At 34.4% G+C, this 15561-nt stretch overlaps 1 protein-coding gene across 2 annotated transcripts in view; it reads left to right on the forward strand.

The window, feature by feature from the left end:
* The window catches only part of CD200R1 (CD200 receptor 1), a 35048-nt gene that overhangs the window by 14062 nt on the left and 5425 nt on the right, over positions 1–15561 (forward strand). The window contains exons 2-5 of one of the 2 annotated variants that reach the window (XM_074331927.1): positions 6355–6429; positions 11702–11749; positions 13664–13855; positions 13976–14224. In XM_074331927.1, the coding sequence (XP_074188028.1) occupies positions 6355–6429; positions 11702–11749; positions 13664–13855; positions 13976–14224 (564 nt within the window). Of the gene's footprint in view, positions 1–6354; positions 6430–11701; positions 11750–13543; positions 13856–13975; positions 14225–15561 lie in introns of both variants that reach the window. The other variant, XM_019734881.2, reaches the window with a different exon arrangement.

The following is a 15561-nucleotide window of genomic DNA, read 5'->3' on the forward strand; positions in this document are numbered from 1 at the left end:
TTTTTTGTATGTTTTTTTTTCCAGTGTCAAGGGTTTTTCTTTGTGTGGATGCATGCTCTAATGTTATGTGTATTAAAATCTGACATTTCTTTTCTGATGTTATTTTTAATTAAATTGAAGGATAATTTATATACAATTAATTGCATCCATTTTTAAATGATACAATTTGATGAGTTTTGACAGCTTTATAAAACTGAATCGTCACAAACTAGGTAAAAACATTTCCATTATTTTCAAAATATCCCTCCATGTATATTTGCAGTTCATCCTTGTCTTATCTTCAGGCAACCATTGATCTTTTATTTGTCACCATAGATTACTTAACATTTTATGTTAGCAGTACTTTTTTCTGTCGTATGTTTTATGTACTCTTTTGTGTCTGACTTGTTTCATTCCATGGAATGATTTGAGATTGTTATGTGTTCCTTTTTATTGCTGAGTAATTTTAACTGTACGCATAATTTACTCATTCATGGCGTTTGGATTGTTTCCAGCTTTTGGCTATTGTGAATAAAATTGCTATGCATGTTCACGCATGAGTCTTTGTGTGGACGTATGTTTTCATTTCTCTTGAGTAAATACTTTGGATTGGACTGGCCGGGTTGTATGGTGGGCATATATTTGACTTCTGAAAAAACTGCCAGAATTTTCCAGTGTAGTTATATTTTACGTTCCCACTGGTAACGTATAGGAGTTTCAATTGCTTCACACTCTTGCTGATATATACAATCATTCTCTTTCATTTTAGCCATGCTCGTTTGTAGGTGTGTAATCGTTTTCTCACTGTGATTTAAATCTTTATCTCCTTAATGATTACTAATTTTGAACATTTTTTGTGTATTTATTGGCTATTTGAATATCTTTTCTTTGTGTGACGTGTCTATTCAAATCATTTCATTAAATGATTTAAAAAATTATTTAATTGTGAAAGTTCTTCACATGTTCTACATAGTCCTCTTTTTGTTAGATACATGTATTGCAAATTCATTCTCCTATTTTGTGGCTTGCCTTTTCATTTTCTTAATGATATTTTTCAAAGAGCATCTTCTTAAAGATATTTTGGTAATGTCCATTTCATCAAATTTTATTGCATGGTTTTTCTTTTTGCAGTCTAAAAAAATCTTTTTGTATATGCCAAAGTCACAGAGATTATCTCCTATGATTTCTTCTAGAAGTAGTACATTTTTAGATTTTACATTGAAGTCAATTATCCAGTTTAACGTAAATTTTGTGTATAGTGCTAAGTAAGGGTTCAGGTTCTTTTTTTTTTTTTTTTTTTTCCATGTGGCTATCCAGTTACTCCATGATCAGCTGTTGAAAAGACATTACTTTCCCTTTAAATTGCCTTAACACCTTTGTTGAAAATCTATAGACCATATAGGTATGAGTCTATTTCTCGGTTCTCTATTCTATTCCATTTAAGTATGTGTCTATCCTTTAGCCAATAATCAGACTACTTTGATTATTGTAGCTTTGGAAGAAAGCTGAAATTAGGTAGTATAAATTTCCCAAAGTTATTGCATTTTTTAAGCATTGTTTTGGCTATTCTAGGTTTATCCCATATAAATTCCAGAATCAACTTCTCAGTTTTACAGAAAACACTATCAGATTTTGATTAAGACTGTATTGAATCTATAGACCAATTTGAGAACTGACCTCTTATAAATGGAATTGATTTTTAAAATTTTATTTTCCAATTGTTGCTAGTATATAATACTATAATCGCTTTAAAATATTATTAGCATTTTATACTGTGACCTTAGTATATTCAATTAGCTCTGGGAGTTGTTTTATAGATTCCTAACAATCATGTCATCTGCAGATAGAGTTTTATGTCTTTGTTTCTGATCTATATGCCTTTTTTCTCCTTGCTTTACTGCAATGGCTAGGACATCTAGTACAATATTGAAAAGAAGTACTAAGAGCAGACATTCTTGCTTTGTTCCTGATTTCATCGGGAAATATGTTTTTATTATAAAGAATGCTATTAGCTGTAAGATTTTTATAGATGACCTTTAACAGTTTGCGGAAGCTTCCTTCTATTTTTAGAGTTTAAAATTTCATGAATGAGTGTTACATTTTGTCAAGTGTTTTTCTACTTCTGCTGAATTGATCACATGTCCTTTCTCCTTTATTCTCTTAATATTGTGAATTTTATTGCTTTCTGAGTGTTCAATCAACCTGCATTCCTGGGAGAAACTTTATGTGATCATAGTGTAGTATTCCTTTTATGTAGTGCTAGATTTGATTTGCTGATATTTTGTGAAAATTTTTTGTGTCTTATGCTTATAAGGGTTACTGATCTGTTGTTTTTCTTATTTGTAATTTGTTTATCTGGTTGTGGTATATGGTTAATTCTACTCTCATAAATGAGGAGGGAAGTGTTTCCTCCTTTTCTGTTTTCTGAAGGGGTTTGTTTGTAGAATCAATATTATTTCTTCCTTAAATGTTTGCTAAATTTGTCAGTGAAGCCAATTTGGTGGGAAGATTTTTATCAACAAATTCACTTTTTAAAATAGATATAAGGCTCTTCAGATTATCTGTTTAATCCCAAATGAGCTTTGAAAGTTTTGTCTTTCAATGAATTTGTCCATTTCATCTAAGTTATTGAATTTCACTAGCATAAAGTAGTTAATATTTTTTCATTACTTTTTACAAACGTAGTATCCGTATTAATGTCCCTTACTTCATTCCTGATACTAGAATTTGTTTTTTCTGTTTTTTTTTTTTTATTTATTGCTAAATCTAGCTATTGGTTTATAAATGTTGAAGATCTTTTCAAAATACCAGTTTTTGATTTGTTAATGTCTGTCTTGCTTGTTTTCTATTTTGTTAATTTCTGCTCTTACTCTTATTATTTCCTTCTTTTTCTTTTGTTTTTACCTTCTTTAGGTGAATTTTAGACATTTCTGTTTCAAAAAGCATTTAAAGTTATTGATTATCCTGTAAGTATTGCTTTAGCTGCGTATCACAAATTTTGATATGTTGTATTTTTACTATCATTCAGTTCAAAATATTCTCTAATTTCCTTTTAGGTTTCTTCTTTAACCAAAAGGTTACTTAGAAATATGTTTAATTTCCAAATACTTGGGGTTTTCTTAAATATCTTATTGTTATTGGTTTCCAATTTAATTCTGTTTTAATAGGAGGACATGGTACAATTTCAGTTTATAAACGATTTTTAAGACTTGCTTCATGGCCCAGAATGTGGTTAGAGTTGGTGAATATACCACGTGCACTTGGAAAGGATGTGTATTCTGCATATGTTGGGTAGAGAGTTCTAAAAATATCAATTAGGTTAATGCAGTTGTTGACTATGTTAGTAATTATCTATTGCAATGTAATGAACTATGCCAAAACTTAGCAGCAGCTAAGGAATATATATTTTAAAAGACAAAATACATTATGAGTTGAAATGGATACTTTTGATTCAAATTCAGGAATCAGAGTTTTTACTTAAATTTATTCATTTTTACATCTGTATCTTTTCTCCCATACTGAAAAATTGGATGATTCCAACATAAAAACTCTTGACATACACAAAAGTTTGAGAATAAAATACCAAACACTACTGCCAACAATATGAGTATTGAAAATAGTCTCAGATTTTTTTTTTTTTTGCAATTATTTTTGCAATTATTCCACTAGAGCCATAATGGTGAAATTACTGTTTTAAAAGTCACTTGAAATAGCTCCTCTATATGTGGTTTTGCAACCAGTTCCACATGCAGTTAGTTTCATTTGTCATTTTGCTTTATAGTTTTAGTATTTACAAGTAATTTGATTATGTTTTATAATTATGCAAAATTGTTACATGGTTCCAAAGTCAAATCTATAAAATCAGGTATAGTCAGAGAAACTTTATTTATATTTCTGTCCCCATTTTAGCCTTTCAGTTTTGAAATTATAAGCAAGAAAAGACAACACACACACACACACACACACACACACACACACACACACACACACACTTGTTTTCTTCCCATCATGACTTAGATGAATGGTAGCATACAATATACACTTTTTTCCACTTCCTTCACTTAACACTATATCCTGGAGATCACTCCATAATAGTTTATGGAGCTATCCTTCATTCCTTTTAGGAGTTTCGTTGTACTTCATTTTGTGGATGTACCATAGTTTAGGCAACTAATCCCCTATGGGTGGCTATTTGGGTTATTTCTAAAAGTCTTGCTATTAGTACAATGTTGTAATGAATAGCCTTGTGTATATATTCTTTTCATACCATTGCCTGAGTATGCTTGGGATAGATTGTGAGAAGTGGTATTGTGGAGTCAAAAGGAAACTGAATATGTAATTTAGCTATATATTGTCAAATTTCCCTATATTAAAGTTGTAACATTTTACATTCTCATGAGCAGTCTATCAGCATGCCTATCTCTCCACAGCATTGCAAATAGAGAATGTTGTCAAATTTTGGATTTTGACAATCTTGTAGGTGAAAAATGGTATTTCTACATAGTTGAAATTTGCATTTCTTTTACCACAAATGGTGTTGAGCATCTTTCTATATGACTAAGAGACGTTTGTACTTCTTTTTCTAAAAAGTAATTGCCCATACCATTAGTCCAGTTTGCTACAAGGTTGTGTTGATCTTTATTTTTTAACCCAGTTTGAGCCAGCACATGCCAGGGAGCTATGCAAGCCACTCTTCTAAGCATTGTGGGTACAGAATGAACAACACAGTTAAAAATCCCTGCTCTCACGGAGCTCACAATCTAGTGAGAGAGTGATGGGTTTGGCCCATGAATTTTGACAGCTGTCTCAAATTTTCTTCCATAACTTAACTAATCCCGTTTTGATCCAGAATTCATAATGCTTGAATGCCATTCACATGCCATTAAAATCCTGATCCTATGGACTTGCCATTTGATGTGCTCTTTCAGACCTTAGTGTCTCAGTGTTCCCATAAAACATAGCTGGGACTTGCTTCACCAACTCTCAAGTTTGGTTAATTTGGATAGTGTATTTTTCCTAGTGTATTTCTTGGGATCCAGCCCTTCATTTCTACTCACTATTATTTGTGCAAAAATAATTGGACAACTGGAGCAGCTTACAAGCTGGGTGGACTTGGCCAAATGGTTTTATCACTACATTTCCTTATCTGTAAAATGATGATAATAAAACCTGTCAGTATGAAGAGACGGAAATAAATAGCATATGAAAATTTCCCAAACTTTGTTCCTAGTGTAAGTGCTCAAAAATTATTATTTTAAAAGAAAATAGCAACTAACAGGAGCACTGAATTCAAAACTTCTCCAGAAAAACACTGTGCGTTAAATTTTCTCTAAAATGTTTCTCTTTGCTGGTCAGAAACACTCACTATAGACGCACTCATGGGTATCACTTAATTGTGAATATTTTCTAGGAGTCTCTGCTTTCCACAGTTACAGCCTGCCAATATTCAGCTTCAAATCTAATCACACATCTTTTTGTTTTTCTTTTTCGCTTTATGACAATACTGAACTATTTGTAGTTCTTTGAAAATCCCATGTGGCTTTATGACTTTTTCTAAATGCCATTCTGTGTGCAATTTTCTTTTTCCTTCCATCTTCCTGGAAAATGCCTCATCTATTAAGATCCAGCTCAAATATCATCTATTGTAAGGAGTCTTCCCTAACCTCTTACCCATACTGCTTTAGAATGAAACATCGCTTTTTAACTTCTTGGCATTATGCATGCTTCTACCATCACACTGAAAACTTTACATTATAGTTGTTTATATAGCTGTTTCCTCACCTGGACCTGGCTCTTGGAGAGAAGATGCATTGTTTATTATGATGTCTCTATGCCTAGCAAGTACTTGGCCAGTATTTGCTGCTCAAAATATGTTTATTAGCAATTCCCACTTAGAGCTTGCCTCATAAAATTTGAAGTGAATAGATAGCTGTCTACATGATGTAATTTCAGCAATGCTTAGGCAAGTCCTTTTTTTGTTCCATATAAGCATCTAATCAATACAGCACTTCAAAACTTTTTCTACCTACTCACTGTTGCCCAAAAAGTCTGTAACAGGTAGTAAAACCCTTTTGTCCACTAAATGCAAGACTAAATGCATATAAACCTGGGAGAAGAAATACTTTGATTTGAATATAAAGGCAGGAAAGTGGTGAGGGGCATTCTGGGCCTAAAGTAGCCTTATGAAAAATGGGCAGGAAAATCAGGTCAAAAGTCCATACTGGGGTAAATGTTTTGAGACTTTTGCTTGCTTGTCATAACTTGTGTTTTTATTGACAACTACAATCCAAAAATGGCCTCAACTATGTGAAAAAATGTGGTTTTAACTAGTAGTCAGAAATATTAATATATATTTCTCTTTCCATCCCATTTTAGAATGCATAAGTGCAAGAGTGGAAGGTCCTGTAAGCAACTCAACGCAGCAAATGGGCAAGAATAATTACAGTTTGGGTAATGCTAATCTTTTATGATAATTTTAATAGGAGAGTGCTTGATGCTTGTATAGTTTTTATGTTTTAGGGTTTTGAATTGTCATATGCATTTACAGACTGTATTGTCTAAAATTATCTAACGAAAATGCTGCTTATGTTTAAGAGTGTTGGTAAATTTTTCATACTGAAATTATTTCTGTGCTTATTTAGTACCTATTTCAAGAATGTAATCACTAAACAAACCAATTTCCAAAATTTTTTCATTCAGTGATTGAAACAAAAATTATTACTTTAAGAATTAAAAAAAAACAGGTCTTAGCAGATGTTAGCAATTTAGTTTGTATACCCCCCACACAGCCCTAAAAAAGTCTTCCAAACTTTTGTTTGCCATTTTAGTTAACTTTTTCCTTGTATTTTCAAATGTTATTTTTATGATATATGTTACATTGAGCATTTCATGTAAAAATAATTCCAATGATTTCAAAATGCATTCTTGGACTCAATAAATACCCTTTTAAATTACACTCAATTATTCACTATCTAGAAAAATTACAAAATAAACTATATTTACAGTCAACCACAGAATAAAATCAGTAAAATAACTATATAAATCATAAATCCCAGGGGTGGGGATATTGCATAAGCGTAGTTGGTTGAATAGTGGCCTCCCTTCCCCCCGGCAAAGATATGTACACCTGGTACCTGTGAATGTCACTGTATTTGGAAAATGAATCTTTGAAGATGTAATTAAGTTAAGGCTCTTGAGATGTGATCATCCTGAATCAGAGTGGGCCTTAAATCAAATGTCAAGTGTCTTTAGAAGAGAAGAGAAGACAGGGGAGAAAGTCATGTGAAGATGGAGGCTGAGATAGAAATGGTACATCTATAAGCCAAGGAACACCAAGGACTGATGGCAGTGACCAAAACCTGGAAGAAGCAAGGCAGGATTCTCCTGAGAGCCTTTGGAGTTAACATGGCCATGCTGATACCTTGATTTCAGACTTCTGGTTTCCAGAAATATGAGATAATACAATTCTGTTTTTTTAAGTGACCAAGTTTGTGGCTATGTATATTAAGGAAGCCCTAGGAAATGAATATAATGAGTAATTAAGTTACTTTTTTTTTTTTTTTTAGTATAAATGTGTTTTAAAACACACAATTCACATTTGTCTCAGTCTATATATATGTACATTGTATAAGAGTTAAATTAGACTTCTGAGGTTAACAATGTAAAACTGTAATCTTTCTTCTTTTTTTTTTTAAATCTTTCTAAATTGAAAAGAAAATTTGGTTTCAGATGAAGAAATTAAAGAAGGAACACAGGACCACTGATCAGAAGTTTTAAATGTTTGTTATACTACTTTGGTGTATACAAAGCTTCAAACAAGATTGTGTAAGAAGGACGCTTTCTATTTTCATTGAAGATATGATATTTGATATGAAATTGGCATTCTATAGCAACTAGCTGCCAATTGAGATGATAAAACTAAAGGACTTGGTTTAGCAATTAATGAAGTTTTTTAAAAATGTATCCAAAATTATAGAAATAATCAGAGGAATATTTGTGAAAATAAGCTTATTTTTTTCTCTTCTAAAAACAATCATTTCTGTACACTGAAGAGTACATTGCACCTTGTGAGTTTTATCTCTGGTATGAGAAGTTGTAGAGATAATTTATTGAGAATTTGAGAGGCAGATTTGAGGCAGATTTCTCCAGGTGTCTCTATTCACTGGAAAAACCTTTATTATGCAGAAGGTCTCTTCCACATTTCAGTCCACTGGGAGATCATTGAAACTCAAAATACTTGAAGACTTCATTCAAGTCATTTATGAAGACACCTCGCAATGCAAGACCAGGCTTATCTAACAGAATCCTGTAGTATCCGGACACTTATTTAGTTATATCTGATAAGAACTAATGTGGCCAAATTGCCAATATTCACAGACAAGTTTGCTAACATGAGAATCCACTGAAATAGCAACAACTTAACAGTTTAGAACATGAAAATTATTTGCTTTGTCACTAAAAGTAGTAATATCTATAGGGCATATGATGTAAAATCGAAAGGATAGAAGAAAAGCTTTTAAATATTCCTTTACAGGCATCAATGAAGGCTGAGTTCTTCAAACTTTCCATTGACAACAGCCTATACCTTTAAAATAGGCAGCAGTTCTCAGGGCTGCAGAGGCCAAAATGCACACAAGAGAAAGCTCTCAGCTACTAAAAGTAAACTTTGTCTATCATGCTGCCATCTCTTGATCACCAGATAGCTACATTAGCCAGGAATGGGGCAGGGCACGTTGTAGTTTTTCATCAGAATCCTATTGGGTACCCTCAATACTTGCCACACTTTGTTTAAGGTAAGATAAGGAAGGGAAAGAAGGGAGGTAGGAAGGGAGGAGGGGAGGAAGGGAGGAAGGAAGAAAGGGAGGGCGTTGCCACTTATGGTAAGAACAGAATAGGAAATTCATTTAATTTGAGGGAGAACTTGGAGTTAATAGAGATTTAGTTTATTTTTAAAAAGCAAATTAAGAAGAAAACAGAATACTCAATGGATGTTTAATGTTTTTAATTCTGGTAAATGCAAGAAATTAGAACAAACAAAACTTTAAATCAAAAGTCAGCCAACTATGGCCCATGGGCAAAATCTAGCCAGCTGCATATTTTTGTAAATGAAATGTTATTGGAACAAGGCCACACCCATTTGTTTAAATATTATATATGAGGTTGGACAAGTAAGTTCATGAACTTATTGCAACGATGCTGCTAACCTTTTTTTGATATCAGAGGGATTATTCATTATGAATTTGTACCAACTGAACAAACAGTTAACCAAGTTTACTATTTGGAAGTGCTGAAAAGGCTGGGTGAAAAAGTTAGATGACCTGAACTTTTCACCAACAATTCATGGCTCTTGCATCATGACAATGCACCAGCTCACACAGCACTGTCTGTGGAGTTTTTAGCCGGTAAACAAATAACTGTATTGGAAGGCCCTCCCTATTCACCTGATCTGCCCCCCAGTGACTTCTTTCTTTACCCAAAGATAAAGGCAATATTGAAAGGAAGACATTTTGATGACATTCAGGACATCAAGGGTAATACGATGACAGCTCTGATAGCCACTCCAAAAAAAGAGTTTCAAAATTGCTTTGAAGGGTGGACTAAGCATGGGCGTCAATTCATAGCTTCCCAAGGGTAGTACTTTGAAGGTGACTGTGGTGATATTCAACAATGAGGTATGTAGCACTTTTTCTAGAATGAGTTCGCGAACTTAATTGTCTGTGCTCCCATGGCTGCTTTCTTGATGCAATAGCAGAGTTGAATACTTGCAACACAGACCAAATGTTTACTTTTTGGCCATTCATGGAAAATGTTTGCAGATCCTGACTTTTCTCTTCCAGTAGCCTTACCCCACCTTACTTACACCCCTTATTCCTAAAAAGCAAACAACAACAACAACAAAAAAACCTTTCAATTTTCCTCTTGATGCTTCCAAATGGAAACTCCAACAATACCATCCTAAAGCACCCATATCCTAAATTTTCTTCCACTACAAATACTCAGTCTTCGTGGTGAATTTGACAAGGGAAGAAACTGACAGACCCCAGAACCCTTGGAAACCAGACGTGTTAGGATGGGAGAGGTCTGGACAGGCTAAGCTATCTTGCGTACTATGATTTTTAGAGCTTTAGAATCTAGACTATCTAAGTCATAGCTTGACCTGGTAAGCCCTCTGAGGTCAGCTCTGACTTCTTATCTGTTTCTGGAATAGATTCTTGAGCCTAGTATGAGCTAAATGTAATAGTTAGAATCTCATTATTTGCCTTCTTTCCAGTCTAAGATAATAACAGCTGCCTAGAAGAGCCAGATTATTTCAGAGGCCTGTTTGCTGCTCATTTCTAAGGTCTTTACTGAATTTCTTTGTTTATTTTTTAATGTGGTAGAACTGGGTGCAAAATTAGAATGGGGTGCAAGAAGTATATTTTTATAAGTGAAGGGCTCATAAATGCTTACTGAATGGTGGTCTTATAAACCCAGAGGAAGAACTTTTTTAGGCCCTTAAATCACAAGAAATATTTTAAAATCATTGTTATTTTTAAAGAACAATACTATAAAACAGAAAATTTCCAGAAACCAAGTAGATTAGGACTATTTTGCTAGTAACTATGTAGAACCCAAGTGTAAGAAAACATGGGGGTCTTAGGAACTATGGAATTGGAAATTTTAGCTAGGTGAAGACTGTTGTTCGCACTCGCACTCGCGCTGTTCGCACTCGCGCTCGCGCTGTCTCTGCTTCTGCTTCATCCTTCCCAAGACAGATGTATTAATCAGGGTTCCTCAGAGAAACAGAACAGCAATGTGTGTGTGTGTGTGTGTGTGTGTGTGTGTGTGTGTCTGTGTGTCTGTGTGTGTGTGTGTGTGTGTGTAGATTTATTTTAAGAATTGACTTATGTGATTGTGGAGTCTCAGAAGTCCAAAATCTGTAGGGTGGGCCAGCAGCCTGGAGACCCAGAGAAGAATGGCAGATGGAGTCTGGAGGCAGTCTGCTAGCAGAATTCCTTTTCTGGGGTGGTGGGGGTGTGGTCAGTCTTTTACTATTAAGGCTTTTGACTAATTGGATAGGGCCAATTATGGAGGGTAATTTGCTTTACTCAAAGTCTACTGATTTAAATGTTAATCTCATCTAAAAATATCTAGAATAATGGAACATCTAGAAATAATGTTTGACTCAATATCTGGGAACTGTAGCCTCGCCAAGTTGATGCATAAAATTAACCACCATAGTAGGAAAAATGGGGAAAGGAGAGGGACGAACTATTTTTATCAGTTCTGGTTCAAAAATTCTCAAGAAAGTATTCTGATTTGTCCAGCTGTGTGAGGTACCCACCACTGGACCAAACAACTTTAATCAGGGGTTGGCATCTGGAGAAAGGACTATAAACAGTCCAGTTCACGTGAGGTGCTCATGATGGACCAATCCATTGTGGCTAGGGAAGGGGTGGAGGCAGGGTTACCTATGCAAAATAGTTGTCAAGTATAAAACAAGGTATCTCATAAATGGTAAATCATTGATTAATAGCTTATGAATGTAATTTTCAAATGTTAACATGTTTTTCCATTTAATGATGGAATAACTCTAATTCATGTTTTGCAAGGCTTTTAATGTTAGTTATCGGTAACTGATTTTCTATCATGTTGAACATAAGTTTTTATGGAGGAATAGCAGCTTCTACTTCATTTAAGTACCTAAAATTGATTTCACTTACTTTTCTCAATATTTCTCTAGCTTTGTCTATGGATGGAATGCAGAACGATTCAAAACGTCTTGCAGAAGGTAATACACTTTTCTTTTTTTTGAAGCCTATTATCCCTATAGGTATAAAAAAAAGTAAAAGGAATGTAAGGAGAGGATGAAATAATGGCAATATCATAAGAACTATCATTAAAAGAGAAGAGTGATTGACTGAACATCATAAAATGGAGGAAGGTGAAAGAACATAGAATATCCACCATGCTTGGAATCTTCACCATTGGAGTTACTTCTTTGGATACTGTGGCCCTGTTAAAATGCGTATGTTTATTTGATTCGCTAGTATTTTCTTTAAAAAAAGTCAAATCAGATTTTGAAGATAAATACTAGGCAAAAACATTAATGCCTTACAGTGTTTACAAACTAAAGTTTGGACTCCTGAGAACACAGAAGAGCCTTCACAACTTGCTCCCTCACCACTCTTTTATTTCTAGTTTTATCTTCAGACCTTTCCCTTGTGCACATATATGCCTACCCACATCCAACTCTAGTTCTCCAACAAGTGATCTTGGTTGCCTCTAAGCCTTTGCCAAGTTGGAGGTTCCCTCTTTAAGAGGATGCCACTTGGAGTGCTAGGAAGAGCGTGGATTTAACTGCCTCTCAGATCTGCTTTAAAATCGTCTTCCTTCAACTAGCTATGTGATCTATTTAGCTGTGAAATTCAAAGGCTTGAGTAAATCACAGAAGAGGCAGGTGACACCTAAAGAAGAGAGGAAAGATATGAAATGTAGAGTTTAGCACAAACAAGCTTCATTCACATAAAATTTTTGCCCCGCTATAGCTGGTTCTGTTCACGTTGAAGTGAAGAAATCACTGACGCCCTGTTACAAGTGAGTTGTAAGTTACACCTAATCACCTCTCAGCAAACCTCTGCCAGTCGTGGACATAGCGTGTCAGTTTATGGAAAAGCGTAAGCTTTCATGTTGGAAAATACTTGTAGGTTGCAGGGCTTAATTTTTACTTTAAAAGACGGGCAAAGGAACTTAACTTCTATATTTAATCCTCATAATTAGATTGAATGTATGGAAACAAAACCCATGAGAAAAGTTCACAGTTGAATTCTTTGGGAGTGTGTGTGACTGAACAGGAAGGAAGGAAGGAAGGAAGGAAGGAAGGAAGGAAGGAAGGAAGGAAGGAAGGAAGGAAGGAAGGAAGGAAGGAAGGGAAGGAAGGCCTGTTGATTTTGCTGATTTTCTGATACTCCAAATAAAAACATAAACTTAAACATTTCCTATCTTGCTCAACCTGAAGGCCATATCCTTAGTATTTTGAACACTATTTACTTTCCATATTTATGTTTGTCTTAAGTGCCAGCCTTAGGGATAGGCATTTAGCTCTGATATTTCTGATTTATTCTCTCTCACCAAAACTTAGGAGGACACAACCACATTACTAATTATTGTATTTTCTACCCTGAGAGGTATGAGTTCTAAAATAAGTCTAATAATCTCTGACCAAAACATTTATTGTCTTTGTCTCTTAATTGAGAATTATGTTTTCTCATTTGTTTCATAAATATCAAAATTCCTGAATTAATTTCAAAATACTTAAAAAATTTTTCATACATATAATACATGTTATTTACCTAATAATACATAATATAGGAGAAAATGGGTTAACCTTTGGATTTGGTTTAACATTTTGTATACATTTTGTAAGTGTTTAATTTTTTAATGTAAGTCTAACATTTTTGGAATAAAACTACCAGCAAAGTAATGTTCTAGTTCAACTTATGTAATATGTTGTGGAAAATATAACACATAAAGTTATTTAGCAAGCTTTTTTCATTCGTGTGTGTGTGTGTGTATGTGTGTCCAGTTAACAGTTCCCAGCCTGTATGGGTGGATACAAAGGTTGTGCTCTCTTGCCAACAAATCCCAAAAAGTGTGTTGGTAACATGGGAAATACACCTGAGAGACAAGCCTGTCTGCACCATAGCCTACAGGAGTGATAACAACGTGACGAAGGAAACAAACTGTACTGACAAGAGAATAACCTGGGCCTTAAGACCTGACCAGAATTCTAGTCTCCAGATTGATCCAGTGGCCATCACTCATGATGGGTATTACAGGTGTCTAAAGGTAACACCTGATGGGAATTTCCATCGTGGATATAACCTCCAAGTGTTAGGTAAGGAACATCACATATTGTGGTATTTCAGATAATCATAATTGGGACTCAAAGAAATGTCTCTCTAAATTCCATACCTCATGTATGAAGACTGAAGAGTTTTCCCCTACACCTCTGCAGTGGCCCCTGAGGTGACTCTGTTTCGAAGCAACAATGGAACAGCAGTGTGCAAGGCAGTTGCAGGCAAGCCAGCTGCCAGGATCTTCTGGATCCCAGAGGGCGATTGTGTCCCTAAGCAAGAAAATTGGGGCAATGGCACAGTGACTGTCTGGAGTACATGCCATTGGGCAGATAACAATGTGTCGAATGTGTCCTGCTTTGTCTCCCATCTGTCTGGCATCAGGAATCTGACCATAGAGCTGAGTCGAGGTGAGTAATTCTTCTAGTTTTGTGTTTGCTTTTTCCATTCTTTCAGAGGAGTTATAGTAGGAAGGAAAAAGGATTGTGCAGAGAATTTCATTCAAGGATGTTCTCCCCATCCTCTGTTTGATCCCCTACACCAGGGGTGTCTAAACTTTTTTCAACGTTTTTCACCAAGGGCCATATGCGGTAAAATACACAAACAGCCGGGCCACTCACTCGAGGTGAGGTACGTATTGCCTCACCTGGTTTATTTAAGTAAACTAAATATATTTTGGAATTTGTTGTGGGCCAATTAACAATGGATCATGGGCCGCAGTTGGCCCGTGGGCTGCAGTTTGGACACCCCTGCCCTACACCAAATAAAAGGTGTATCTAGAAGAATAATACAGAAATTTGTTGTAAGAAGCTCTATTTTAGAATGAGGTTTATTCTTTAATAATTAAAATAAAAAAGAATGTAATGTTCTGTTCTACCTAGTAGTAAATTGGCTTGAGTAGTGTACTTTTAATTTAACTTATGGTTTTAGAAGGACAAAGTGTAACTTTAAACAAAAACTTATACTTTTATTAGAAGTATAAAGTTACCCATAAATTTTCTTCACAAATTTTCAGTCTGTACAATTTTTTCTTCCAGGTTACTTCTAGATTTTCTTAAATATATTAAAATAGCATCTACCATGTTTCCCCGAAAATAAGACCTAGGCAGATGTGTCTTTTGGAGCAAAAATTAATATAAGACCCGGTATTATATTATATTATATTATATTATATTATATTATATTATATTATATTATATTATAGACCTGGTTTTATATTATATTAAAATAAGACTGGGTCTTATATTAATTTTTACTCTAAAAGACGCATTAAAGCTGATTGTCTGGCTAGGTCTTATTTTCGGGGAAACATGGTATGGTTGTTCATTAATGTTCAGTTTCTTCACTCTCCTCCCATCTTACTCCCCTTTCTTGTTATTAAAAATTTAAATATTATTTTAATCGTCATATACATAAAGTCAGATTGTTCTATAAGGCTTAATGAAGAAAAAGATCAGCCTTTCTCCCGCCTTTCCACCTCTCCATCCTCACTGAACTCCCTAGAAGCAAGTACATTCAAATCTCTAGGTGTTTTTTACTGGCAATTAACTTCATTTTTATAAATAGCGTGCTCATACTGATATTTCTTAACATATCAAATTTAAACATTACGTGCCCACTTTCTCTTATAATAATTGAGGATTTAACTTTAACTTCCTCTCTCCCCACATCTTTTATTATAATAATATATAGCAATTTTGGTTAAACTAAATAGCCGTAGTTTACATTATTTTGAACATGTAATTTT

Source organism: Rhinolophus sinicus, linkage group LG01 (genome assembly GCF_036562045.2).
Source record: "Rhinolophus sinicus isolate RSC01 linkage group LG01, ASM3656204v1, whole genome shotgun sequence".
In the NCBI taxonomy this organism is placed as follows: Eukaryota; Metazoa; Chordata; class Mammalia; order Chiroptera; family Rhinolophidae; genus Rhinolophus; species Rhinolophus sinicus.